Raw genomic sequence first — 13,057 nt, 5'->3', positions numbered from 1 at the left:
GTGTTTTGTTTTCGTGCTTTTATACGTGTTTTATATTGAGATTATATATTTTTATATTGTTATATTATTTTGTTTATACTACGATTTTACAGGCGATTTATGTATTAGTTGTTTGGGTGTCTATTTGGGTGATCGTTTTTTTGCACGTCATTTTTGTATTGTTCACTTCCTGGTTTTCACTTCGTTTGTTTTTGTAGGACATGCGTTGTATTTCTGGGCAAGCATTTGTTTAGTGTTTGCAATTTTGTGGGTGGGGGGAGAGTGTTGCATTTGTTTTGCTTTGTGTCTGCCCTGCCGCGTTCTCTCTTGAGGCCTACTGCGTTTTCCGTGTTTGATTAAGCACACGTGTCTTTTCATTGACGTATTCCAGCCAAGTATTCGTAGAGTCAGTCCTGATTTAAGCTCCTGGAATGAGCTGCTGTGAATGACAATTTAACTGAGCTGCTTTTAATAAAAATATGTGCCTACTGTGTATCTAAGACTGAGGACAGTAAAAACGTAACACTCTCATTAGTTTAAAAGAAACTAAAACGATACTTTAAATACATTGCAAATAACTGTCTGTGCGACAGTGTTATATGCTGCAGGTATCTCAACAAAAAGCAGAAGTCTAAACTCGCTGACACGTCCTTATTTACCAATTTTCTTGTTTTATTAATCTTCGTTGCTAGGTTCCTTGATTTTCTTCGAATACTGATATCACATAACAAGCGCGGATCTCAATGCAAGGACTGATGGCGAGATCCGTTGAATATTTTAAACAACTTAATGTTATAAATAACGTAACCAAATATTATCAACTCTTTTTAAATTAGCTCCCATCAAAGTTTGCTTTTTGATATATTTTCTCTAAGATTTTCTCTTTTGAAAACAAATTGAGAAATTACACTGTAATCTGAACTTTTTACTTCTAACAATCGAAAAAGAAGATCGGTCGATCAGAATCCATTATAGTCTGACGCCTAAATATAAAGTTAACTCAAAAGTTAAGAATAGATGAAATGAAAGATCAGGAAACACAAATATGCAACATGAGAATAAAAAGATCAAAGATCTTTGGAAATTTTTCACTTAAAACTATATCTTCAGGTCAATTTGTAACATGAGCAGCTATCTATCACCTAATTTCGCATATTTGCTTAACATAAACAGTGTTTTTTGTTTAAAATTAAAACTTTGCAGTCTGGTGTTTCTGTAACAAATTTGTCTGAACGGTTTGAGCTAATCTATAATGTTTTAATGAGTTTTTATCTTATTTTAGATACTTTTAGCAATTTTACCTACTGCAAGTGAACCAGCCGGTTTTGCCTTTAGCAACATAAAAATCTATGTAGATTAAACATTGTTGTAGGTTTTAAAAGCTTTTGTTTATCGATAATTGTTTGATTTCAAATGAATGGCAAAACAACAGAACAAGAGTCCATCTTTCTAATGTTCTTCGATCGATTAATTATAATTATTATAGTTACCCTGCGTTGGCGTGAAAGAAAGGCAATAAGTCAGGAAGAGCCGTTCGGCAAACAAAAGTTGTTACTACAGGAAATTTATTTAAATGTGCTAAGCAATAGTATAAAAAGTCCTTCTGTATTATTTTGGCGTCGTTTAATTCACGCAACAAATCGGAATAATTTATAAATAATTAAAATAGGTGGTTTGAGCGGCTTTGTTTCTGGTAAGCCGCTAATTTCATACTGTTTAACATTAAGCAAAATTGTTTTACGATCGCTTACCTGTTTTCATTTTTTGCTAGTCTTTATATTCGCGAAGCACCACTCGGAGAAAATTCTTTATACTCACGCAAGCTCGCAGTTTTAAATACAACAAATCCATTTTGCTATTATTTTAAATGTAAAATGCAACTCGCACATTTCAGTACAAAACGTGGCAATTTTCATTTGTTTGACATAACAAAGAGCTTAATTGACCTTAATTCGTCGACCAATTTCTGATAACGTTTGTTCCTAACATGCATGACCCGGTAACCTACTTTGCATATTAATGATTTGAGAAGATGGCAGCTGTGGAGTTTGTGCGAGATATTAGGATTAGGCTAACACAATCAGCCAGCTTAGGAGTTTGGTAAAATTATTAACTCCATTTGACGAAGCCGAATCAATTAATTTAAACCATTGACCAATGCTTTGTAATTGTTATCGCCTTTTTCTCTCGTTGTCGTTTTTCTATTGACAGTCGGGTCTATAAAGGCATCCGCCTTCAACATTGCGAAGGGCATTTTGGTCAGAGAGACAATACGACGTTAGACAAAAACCACGTTATAGAATACAGACCTACACTAAAACTATGCCAAGAAGTCTGTTTGAGCAACGCAAAGGAAAGTAGGCAGAATAAATTGCTAAGTAGATTTACATTTAGTGTTATCAAATGGTTGTAACGTTATATTTTATATTATATACGTTATATATAGAATCGTTTTTGGCGTGGAAATGCGACATGATCCCAATCGAAAATTAAACATTGTTGTAGGTTTTAAAAGCTTTTGTTTATCGATAATTGTTTGATTTCAAATGAATGGCAAAACAACAGAACAAGAGTCCATCTTTCTAATGTTCTTCGATCGATTAATTATAATTATTATAGTTACCCTGCGTTGGCGTGAAAGAAAGGCAATAAGTCAGGAAGAGCCGTTCGGCAAACAAAAGTTGTTACTACAGGAAATTTATTTAAATGTGCTAAGCATTAGTATAAAAAGTCCTTTTGTATTATTTTATTCACGCAACAAATCGGAATAATTTATAAATAATTACAATAGGTGGTTTGAGCGGCTTTGTTTCTAGCAAGAAGCTAATTTCGTACTGTTTAACATTAAGCAGAATTGTTTTACGATCGCTTACCTGTTTTCATTTTTTTGCTAGCCTTTATATTCGCGAAGCACCACTCGGAGAAAATTTTTTATACTCACGCAAGCTCGCAGTTTTGAATACAACAAATCCATTTTGCTATTATTTTAAATGTAAAATGCAACTCGCACATTTCAGTACAAAACGTGGTAGTATTTCATTTGTTTGACATAACAAAGAACTTAAATAAAGTTAATAAAGTATATAATACGAAAAAAGTAAATAAAGTTGTGAAGACCGTAAGTCGATTTCTTAATATAAGTAACTAGATAGGTAAAGATTATCCAATCTAACACCGTTAGTGAACACATCTTTGTTGGTTTACCGAAATTACTGGCAATGACATGAAAAATTTGAAAGAAAACTATCGGAGGGTGTCGGAAGTAGTGAATGAAGTTGTGGGGCCCGTAAGTCGATTTCTTAATATAAGTAACTAGATAGGTAAAGAGTATCAATGTAACACCGTTAGTAAACACATCTTTGTAGGTTTACCGAAATTACTGGCAATGACATGAAAAATTTGAAAGAAAACTATCGGTGGGTGTCGGAAGAAGTGAATGAAGTTGTGGAGTCCGTAAGTCGATTTCTTAATATAAGTAACTCGATAGGTAAAGAGTATCAATGTAACACCGTTAGTAAACACATCTTTGTAGGTTTACCGAAATTACTGGCAATGACATGAATAATTTGAAAGAAAACTATCGGTGGTTGTCGGAAGTAGTGAATGAAGTTGTGGAGTCCGTAAGTCTATTTCTTAATATAAGTAACTAGATAGGTAAAGAGTAACAATGTAACACCGTTAGTAAACACATCTTTGTAGGTTTACCGAAATTACTGCCAATGACATGAAAAATTTGAAAGAAAACTATCGGTGGTTGTCGAGTCCGTAAGTCGATTTCTTAATATAAGTAATTAGATAGGTAAAGAGTATCAATGTAACACCGTTAGTAAACACATCTTTGTAGGTTTACCGAAATTTCACCGAAGTTACTGGCAATGACATGAAAAATTTGAAAGAAAACTATCGGTGGGTGTCGGAAAAAGTAAATGAAGTTGTGGTGTTCATATGTCGATTTCTTAAAATAAGTAACTAGATAGCTAAAGAGTATCAATGTAACATCGTTAGTAAACACATCTTTGTAGGTTTACCGAAACTACTGGCAATGACATGAAAAACTTGAAAGAAATCTATCGTTGGGTGTCGGAAGAAGTGAATGAAGTTGTGGAGTCCGTAAGTCGATTTCTTAATATAAGTAACTAGATAGGTAAAGAGTATCCAAACTAACACCGTTAGTGAACACATCTTTGTAGGTTTACCGAAATTTCACCGAAGTTACTGGTAATGACATAAAAAATTTGAAAGAAAACTCTCGTCGGTGGTTGTCGGAAAAAGTAAATGAAGTTGTGGAGTACGTAAGTCGATCTCTTAATATATAAGTAACTAGATTGGTAAAGAGTATCAATGTAACACCGTTAGTAAACACATCTTTGTAGGTTTACTGAAATTTCACCGAAGTTTCTACTGGTAATGACATGAAAAACTTGAAAGAAAATTATCGGCGGGTGTCGGAAAAAGTGAATGAAGTTGTGGAGTCCGTAAGTCGATTTCTTAAAATAAGTAACTAGATACTATAAAGATTAATTAATTATCAATGTAACACCGTTAGTAAACACATCTTTGTAGGTTTGTAGGGAAATGAAAATTGCGTGCAGGACGTAAGCTTGATTGACATGAAGATAGAATTTGAGTACGCACCGACACGACCTATGTTGTTGAATAATGGCAATGGGGAACCAAAAAGCAAATTGATGAAGCAATCTGAACTTTAAAATAACGGCCTACAAACACGTCTTGGTACAAGTTCTTGTGATGATCATTGTACCCTCGGAGAGAAAATAATTGAGAGAAAACAAAGATTGTGTATGATGTCAAATCAGCTGCTGATGGCCAATGCCTGGTTGTTTCCCAAAATATAGTAACAGCTGGTGATGGCGTCAAAAGGAATGTGATGGAAGGAAAAGCTGAATTCTCAACTCGGACGTCTACCAACATCATGAAGCTTCTAAACCATTTTGGCACAAAAAAACAACGTTAATAAAATTGGTAAAACCGTTTATGCCACTCACTGACCGATATTAATTATCTTGTGCAAGTTGTTTCACTATTAGTTTAAATACGTATACTGTACACTATTATAGTCATGCTATCTAGTTGTGCATTTGCCTCATTTAATCTTCTAATCTCGCTCTTCTTCTGTAATTCAGGTAAACGAAACATTGTTTTTGGCGTGGAAGTACGACATGATCCCAATCGAATGGGTTGCTCGTAGAATTGCAACTGGGTCATTTTTAAGGCGCAATAAAGGTGTTAATGAAGGTTACCGTTTCAGCCCACTAAAACTGGAAACATTCTTCAAGGACGATAAAAATCATGAGACTCAATGAAGTAGAGAAGTATGTTTATATGAAGCAGTAATTGTATGTGGTTTGGTGATCATATGATATGCATATTTATCACGATATGGTATATATTATATGCTTGTGATTGTAAATAATTTTAGAACTGATTTTGAAAATTCCAATTAAACACGTGATTTGATCATTTGCGAGTACGTGTAGTGCTCTTGTAATGTTAAAAGACGATTCATTCATTAAACGACCACCAAACCATTTACAAACTTTCAAAACAATCTTACGCTTTCAACGTATTTGTATCAGTTAAAAACCCTTTGTGCTGCCGCCAAAACAACTGAGGTCCACTAGTTGATTTTAGTGTAAACTCACATAAAATTAGCTCTCAAATCCAGGTACGGCAGATTAAATAAAAATCCCAACACAAGGTGTGGCCAGTGAGGCTTGAATAATTGTGAGGTAAAATACAGTATATATTATAGAATGAAGTTTTTAACGCTAGAAAACCACTGCTTTAAAACGAAAATGAGAGTGAGTTTGTTTCTCTTGGGATTTTCAAATTTCTGTTGTGCAATATAGCAGTGTTTCTTAAAGATTCCCGACTGAAGACTATGTCATTGCCAGCACAGGTTTTCGCAAACTTAAATTAAACGTGTGAATTAGCTCTGCTACTTTATTACCTGTTGTATGAGCTGTAATCTAAAACACTAAGTACAACTCACACTGTAACAATGTTTTCCTCGCGTTTCCTGCATTCTAGGTCTTGGAAGAAGCAAAGCTTGAATGTGGTGGAGTGACAATCACTATTGATTTGATTGACAAAATGGAAAAGATGGCCATTTCCATATTTGAAATTCTAGATCAATAGTGGAAAGCAAAAGTGAGTAAAGGTACTTATAACTATTAAGGAGGCATCAAACACCGAAAATGTCATCAAATCTTTATTTTTTAGATTTTAGACAGTTTGTGTCTGAGAAATTACTGCGTTTAAATTCCTTTGATCTAAAGGTTTCCATTCAATGTTTTATTTGCTTTGTTGTAGTTGAAAGCATAGGTAACATGAAGGTTGTTCACTGTTTACATAGACATCAAGCGCTTGTTGCTGCACTAAAGAATGAAAGAGATGATTTATTAAAGAATCAACATTCAACAACTGATGTTGACGCACAAAAAATTACCCATTTGCAAAGAAACAAAAATCTGCTTGAACAAAGGGTAACGTTAGACTTTCACTTACAAATAATCATTACTATTATTTATATTTAATAATTTAGTAGGTATGTAAAGTATTTAGTATTACTTTTATCTCCATATACAATTTGTCATTCTATTGGCATTTAAGAAGTAGGCCCATATACATAATACAAACTAATTTGTTCTGCATAGGGAAAGAATCTGTTGGATGAAATGGCTAAATCACGTAAACAGAAAGAGCACGTAGCTGTTGAAGCTGATTCTATGCAGAGGTCCCAGGCAAAAGATCCTGCTCGCTTACAAGCCAATATAAAAGCCATTGAGGTAAAACAAAATTTTTTCTCAGTGAACTTGACAGCAATGAGATGAGCTGTTGTCAAGTACAACTTGTTTGGTTTTGGATGAGTTTCATTGATAAATAAGCAACATGACAGTTTATACCTTATTTATTGTTTCAAAACTATGTGATTTTGAAAATTTGATTCCTTAAAAAGGTTATTCCCTTTAACAGATTGAAAAAAGATCGAATGAAATGTAGTGTGAAAGGTTACAGAAAGAGTTGTGGGACTCCAATGAACAGAAATCAAGACTCACACAACAAATTAAGGATCTGAACAAAGAATGTACTTCCCAGAGGTAATTGTGACAGAATGCTTATTTAAAGCTGTGACAATTGCTGTGCTCTTTGTTAAAATAGCCTCTGTTTTAACCATAATATCTCGTGACCAACAACAGAAATTCTTTGGATGAGGAAACTCATCGCCACAAAGTGGAGCTAACTAACGGCAAATTAGAAACGCTTAAGATGAAAGGGGAGCTGAAAAGAGGTCGAGATTCACTTGCAAGCAAAAACCATGGTAAATTAGAATTATTTTGTGCTTTCAGCATACAATTAGACATTGCAATACATAAAAAAGCCACATACATTTATTGGAAATGACCAAAGATTTTTACGCTGAAGCCCAGTGTTTACCCCACTTTGTTTAGTCAGGTTAATATGTTTTTGTACTAATATTTTCTACTGTAATGAAATTGTCATTTCTAGCTTATTTTATTTTGTGTTTGATACGTCTTTTAAGAACTAGAAGCAGAACTAGATATTCTTCGTACTTCAACTACCAACCACCAGAGGGAGCTTGAGGAAGCAGAGCGCGAGTCGTCTCGCAGGATTCTAGAGTCGAGAGAGGAGGAATGGAGGAAAAACAACACTTTGCAAAACGAAAAGTAATTGTTAAAGTAGCTTAGATTTTAGTCATGTATATTAAAGTCATGAAGACTTATGATTTATCCTATATAGCAAAACACTTTGTTGCTGAAATTTGAATATTTTTCAGGTTACACGTAAATGTTTCCAGGTTGCAACTTGAAGAAAGATGCCGTGAATTAGAACAGCACCTTGCGAATGAAAAATCGTCGAGAATGAGTGAACGTGAACAGAATGAAGACAAAATGAGGACGTTAGAAATGGAAATCATGTCGCTGAAAAATGAAATCTCACAACTCAAGTAAGCTTAGATTTTCAAGTATTTTGTAACGTGAAAATGACACTTGGCATGCGTTATAGAAGCGTAATTGCGCTTTGCATTTGTTGCGTTTGTCGTTTATTGGAGTGATACAGGATTATTTACAGTTTTAACCACACATCATTTGAGATTAATCCAATGCAATTCATCACCATTGAATAGCCTACTGTACAAAGCTACGTATGCAGTATAAACTTTTAATATTTTTTATAATATCCTAACGTTTTTTGTATTTCGACAACGCATCAACTTTATATTTTTTAACCGTGGAAAGGGTAAGACTTGCACATGAGAAACAAACCCGGCAACAATACGAACGAGATCGTGACGAATGTGTCACCTTGCGGAAAAATACACGACCGGGAAAGCGAACTGCAAGCTATGACATCACATCGACAGCAGGCCCTCGACGAAGCGGAACGGGCGAGAGAAGCGGTCCGTGACATACGATCAGACGCTGAAGCTGCAAGAATGCAAGCTCAGCGAGCACAAAGCAAGGCCGAAAAGTAATTGTAACTGAGATAAATATAGAGTAGTGCGGGCTAAGTCCTTCCCACGTACCGTAACACTGTTTGAAAACTTAGGTCTATCGAAGCTCATAAAATTGCTTCCAGGGAGGAAAAACATCGAATTCAGACCCGATTGGATCAGGTCGAACACAAACTGAAGCAGTGCAATGAAAATCATGAAAGAGCAAACAGGCAACAGCGAAAGTACGTCTCGCTTCCTAAACCCTTTAACCTTTTCGTATGAGTTACGCTTCGCTAAGTTTTGTCTCCTTACTCATTTAGAAAGAAACAAGCAATGCTGGATAAAATCAAGCACCTTAAAGGCAAAGTGCAATCAATTGCTTGAAGCTGAAAAAGAAAAAATTGGAAATAGAGATGAAAATTGGCAGGTTTACTTTTGACTTAAACCTTTCAAGAGGTTCTATTGCTAATTTTGTCACTAAGTTCTCTCCCACTTCAAATCTGTCAAATCAAGTACGAAAACCTGATAAGATAGAATGAACAGGACCATAGATTCGGAATTAGCGCCTCACAATTAGCTAAAGACAGGAGTGTTGTTCATTGACAAATGGTTTACTTTTGACTCAAACATTTCAAGAGGTTCTATTGCTAATTTTGTCACCAAGTCCTCTCCCACTTCAAATCTGTCAAATCAAGTACAAAAACCGGATGTGATAGAATGAAAAGGATCATAGATCCGAAATCATCGCTCTACAATTAGCTAAAGACAGGTGCGTTGATTTTATTTATGTAGGTATGAAAATTTTATGTAGATTAAACATTGTTGTAGGTTTTAAAAGCTTTTGTTTATCGATCATTGTTTGATTTCAAATGAATGGCAAAACAACAGAATAAGAGTCCATCTTTCTAATGTTCTTCGATCGATTAATTATTATAGTTACCCTGCGTTGGCGTGAAAGAAAGGCAATAAGTCAGGAAGAGCCGTTCGGCAAACAAAAGTTGTTACTACAGGAAATTTATTTAAATGTGCTAAGCATTAGTATAAAAAGTCCTTTTGTATTATTTTATTCACGCAACAAATCGGAATAATTTATAAATAATTACAATAGGTGGTTTGAGCGGCTTTGTTTCTAGCAAGCCGCTAATTTCGTACTGTTTAACATTAAGCAAAATTGTTTTACGATCGCTTACCTGTTTTCATTTTTTTGCTAGCCTTTATATTCGCGAAGCACCACTCGGAGAAAATTCTTCATACTCACGCAAGCTCGCAGTTTTGAATACAACAAATCCATTTTGCTATTATTTTAAATGTAAAATGCAACTCGCACATTTCAGTACAAAACGTGGTAGTATTTCATTTGTTTGACATAACAAAGAGCTTAAATAAAGTTAATAAAGTATATAATACGGAAAAAGTAAATAAAGTTGTGAAGACCGTAAGTCGATTTCTTAATATAAGTAACTAGATAGGTAAAGAGTATCAATCTTACACCGTTAGTAAACACATCTTTGTAGGTTTATCGCAATTACTGGCAATGACATGAAAAACTTGAAAGAAAACTATCGGTGGGTGTCGGAAAAAGTAAATGAAGTTGTGGTGTTCATATGTCGATTTCTTAAAATAAGTAACTAGATAGCTAAAGAGTATCAATGTAACATCGTTAGTAAACACATCTTTGTAGGTTTACCGAAACTACTGGCAATGACATGAAAAACTTGAAAGAAAACTATCGTTGGGTGTCGGAAGAAGTGATTGAAGTTGTGGAGTCCGTAAGTCGATTTCTTAATATAAGTAACTAGATAGGTAAAGAGTATCCAATCTAACACCGTTAGTGAACACATCTTTGTAGGTTTACCGAAATTTCACCGAAGTTACTGGTAATGACATAAAAAATTTGAAAGAAAACTCTCGTCGGTGGTTGTCGGAAAAAGTAAATGAATTTGTGGAGTACGTAAGTCGATCTCTTAATATATAAGTAACTAGATTGGTAAAGAGTATCAATGTAACACCGTTAGTAAACACATCTTTGTAGGTTTATTGAAATTTCACCGAAGTTTCTACTGGTAATGACATGAAAAACTTGAAAGAAAATTATCGGCGGGTGTCGGAAAAAGTGAATGAAGTTGTGGAGTCCGTAAGTCGATTTCTTAAAATAAGTAACTAGATACTATAAAGATTAATTAATTATCAATGTAACACCGTTAGTAAACACATCTTTGTAGGTTTGTAGGAAAATGAAAATTGCATGCAGGACGTAAGCTTGATTGACATGAAGATAGAATTTGAGTACGCACCGACACGACCTATGTTGTTGAATAATGGAAATTGGGAACCAAAAAGCAAATTGATGAAGCAATCTGAACTTTAAAATAACGGCCTACAAACACGTCTTGGTACAAGTACTTGTGATGATATTTGTACCCTCGGAGAGAAAATAATTGAGAAAAAACAAAGATTGTGTATGATGTCAAATCAGCTGCTGATGGCCAATGCCTGGTTGTTTCCCAAGATATAGTAACAGCTGGTGATGGCGTCAAAAGGAATGTGATGGAAGGAAAAGCTGAATTTTCAACTCGGACGTCTACCAACATCATGAAGCTTCTAAACCATTTTGGCATAAAAACAACGTTAATAAAATTGGAAAAACATCTTGTGCAAGGTGGTTCACTATTAATTTAAATACGACTACATTATTATAGTCATGCTATCCAGTTGTGCATTTGCCTCATGTAATCTTTTAATCTCGTTCTTTTTCTGTAATTCAGGTAAACATGTGTGGAAATGCGACATAATCCCAAGCGAATGGGTTGCTCATAGAATTGCAACTGGGTCATTTTTAAGGCGCAATAAAGGTGTTAATGAAGGTTACCGTTTCAGCCCACCAAAGCTGGAAACATTCTTCAAGGACGATAAAAATCATGAGACTCAACGGAGCAGAGAAGTATATTTATATGAAGCAGTAATTGTATGTGGTTTGGTGATCATATGATATGCATATTTATCACGATATGGTATATATTATATGCTTGTGATTGTAAATAATTTTAGAACTGATTTTGAAAATTTCAATTAAACACGTGATTTGATCATTTGTGAGCACGTGTAGTGCTCTATAATGTTAATAAGACGATTCATTCATTAAACGACCACCAAACCATTAACAAACTTTCAAAACAATCTTACGCTTTCAACGTATTTGTATCAGTTAAAAACCCTTTGTGCTGCCGCCAAAACAACTGAGGTCCACTAGTTGATTTTAGTGTAAACTCACATAAAATTAGCTCTCAAATCTAGGTACTGCAGATTAAATAAAAATCCCAACACAAAGTGTGGCCAGTGAGGCTTGAATAATTGTGAGGTAAAATACAGTATATATTATAGAATGAAGTTTTTTAACGCTAGAAAACCACTGCTTTAACACGAAAATGAGAGTGAGTTTGTTTTTCTTGGAATTTTCAAATTTCTGTTGTGCAATATAGCAGTGTTTCTTAAAGATTCCCGACTGAAGAGTCTGTCACTGCCAGCACAGGTTTTCGCAAACTTAAATTAAACGTGTGAATTAGCTCTGCTACTTTATTACCTCTTGTATGAGCTGTAATCTAAGACACTAAGTACAACTCGCACTGTAACAATGTTTTTCTTGTGTTTCCTGCATTCCAGGTTTTGGAAGAAGCAAAGCTTGAATGTGGTAGAGAGACAATCACTATTGATTTGATTGACAAAATGGAAAAGATGGCCATTTCCATATTTGAAATTCTAGATCAAATGTGGAAAGCAAAGTGAGTAAGATGTTTATAACTGTTAAGGAGGCATCAAACACCAAAAATGTCATAAAATCTTTGTTTTATTATACAGTGAATTTACTAAAAGACTGATGTCTCAAAAAATCCTGCATGGGGCTCTCTGAAATTTAGCATGTCAATTTAGTATGATTTGGACTACCATTCCATAAAATGCCATCAAAAAACCATAAATCAAACTTTTTGAACTGAGGCCCAAAATGAACACTGGAATTTTTGGTCTAAAATTTTTTTTAGCTACTTTCATGCTAATTTTCAGCCAAAGTATGCACGCCACTTGGGACATTGAAGCACGCCAACTGCTAGGTTAATTCCCAGGCTAGAAAACAACACCAACCATGCTGCCTTTTGATTGGCCTAAACAGGTGTTTTAAAGCCCTTCCTAGGACATCCAACAAACTCATGAAGATCTTAGTTTTAATTAAGTCTTTCACGCCTCCTTTTTGCATTAATCATTTTCATTAGGCAGTAATGGGTAGTCGATTAGGTGATCTTAAGCTTTATATCAATCTTAACTAGAAAATGAAAATTGCATGCAAGACGTAAGCTTGATTGACATGAAGATAGAATTTGGAGTACGCACTGACACGAAAGAAATCATCCTCTCTGATGTCATTGACAATGATTCCGGGAGGATTTGACCCAGTGGAGACCAAACGGCTGATGGTGGACAAACAAGTATAAATTGTAACAAACGCTAGTGAGGCTTGAACAATTATGAAGTAAAATACAGAATATATTATAGAATGAAGTTTTTTAACGTTAGAAAACCACTGCTTTAAAACAAAAATGAGAGTGA

General features: G+C 34.6%; 1 protein-coding gene across 3 annotated transcripts; it reads left to right on the top strand.

Moving 5' to 3' along the window:
• Positions 1-2,233: 2,233 nt before the first annotated feature.
• Positions 2,234-7,220, top strand: LOC143446853 (uncharacterized). 3 transcript variants are annotated; one of them, XM_076946696.1, is made up of 13 exons: positions 2,234-2,336; positions 3,345-3,432; positions 3,824-3,885; positions 4,002-4,089; positions 4,170-4,267; positions 4,353-4,454; positions 4,543-4,962; positions 5,124-5,312; positions 6,031-6,150; positions 6,356-6,485; positions 6,657-6,788; positions 6,976-7,100; positions 7,200-7,220. In XM_076946696.1, exons 1-6 carry the CDS (start codon positions 2,302-2,304, stop codon positions 4,393-4,395), a joined length of 414 nt encoding a protein of 137 aa, XP_076802811.1. In that variant the 5' UTR covers positions 2,234-2,301; the 3' UTR covers positions 4,396-4,454; positions 4,543-4,962; positions 5,124-5,312; positions 6,031-6,150; positions 6,356-6,485; positions 6,657-6,788; positions 6,976-7,100; positions 7,200-7,220. The 3 variants fall into 3 exon arrangements, with proteins under 3 accessions (XP_076802811.1, XP_076802813.1, XP_076802812.1); XM_076946698.1 differs by having other exon boundaries at positions 4,170-4,271; XM_076946697.1 differs by lacking the exon at positions 2,234-2,336 and adding an exon at positions 2,351-3,265.
• The last annotated feature ends 5,837 nt before the right edge of the window (positions 7,221-13,057 follow it).

Source organism: Clavelina lepadiformis, chromosome 2 (assembly GCF_947623445.1).
Source record: "Clavelina lepadiformis chromosome 2, kaClaLepa1.1, whole genome shotgun sequence".
In the NCBI taxonomy this organism is placed as follows: Eukaryota; Metazoa; Chordata; class Ascidiacea; order Aplousobranchia; family Clavelinidae; genus Clavelina; species Clavelina lepadiformis.
The sequence above is the reverse complement of the archived record's forward strand: the minus strand, read 5'-3'. Positions and strand labels throughout refer to the sequence as shown.

What these genes read in the sequence shown, in the direction of transcription:
- LOC143446853 (XM_076946696.1), top strand. Translation starts at nt 2,302, where the DNA reads ATGCCAAGAAGTCTGTTTGAGCAACGCAAAGGAAA. An exon ending in AATTTGAAAGAAAACTATCG is followed by an intron (nt 3,886 to 4,001) that starts GTGGGTGTCGGA and finishes ACATCTTTGTAG; the next exon opens with GTTTACCGAAACTACTGGCA. An exon ending in AAAGTAAATGAAGTTGTGGA is followed by an intron (nt 4,268 to 4,352) that starts GTACGTAAGTCG and finishes ACATCTTTGTAG; the next exon opens with GTTTACTGAAATTTCACCGA.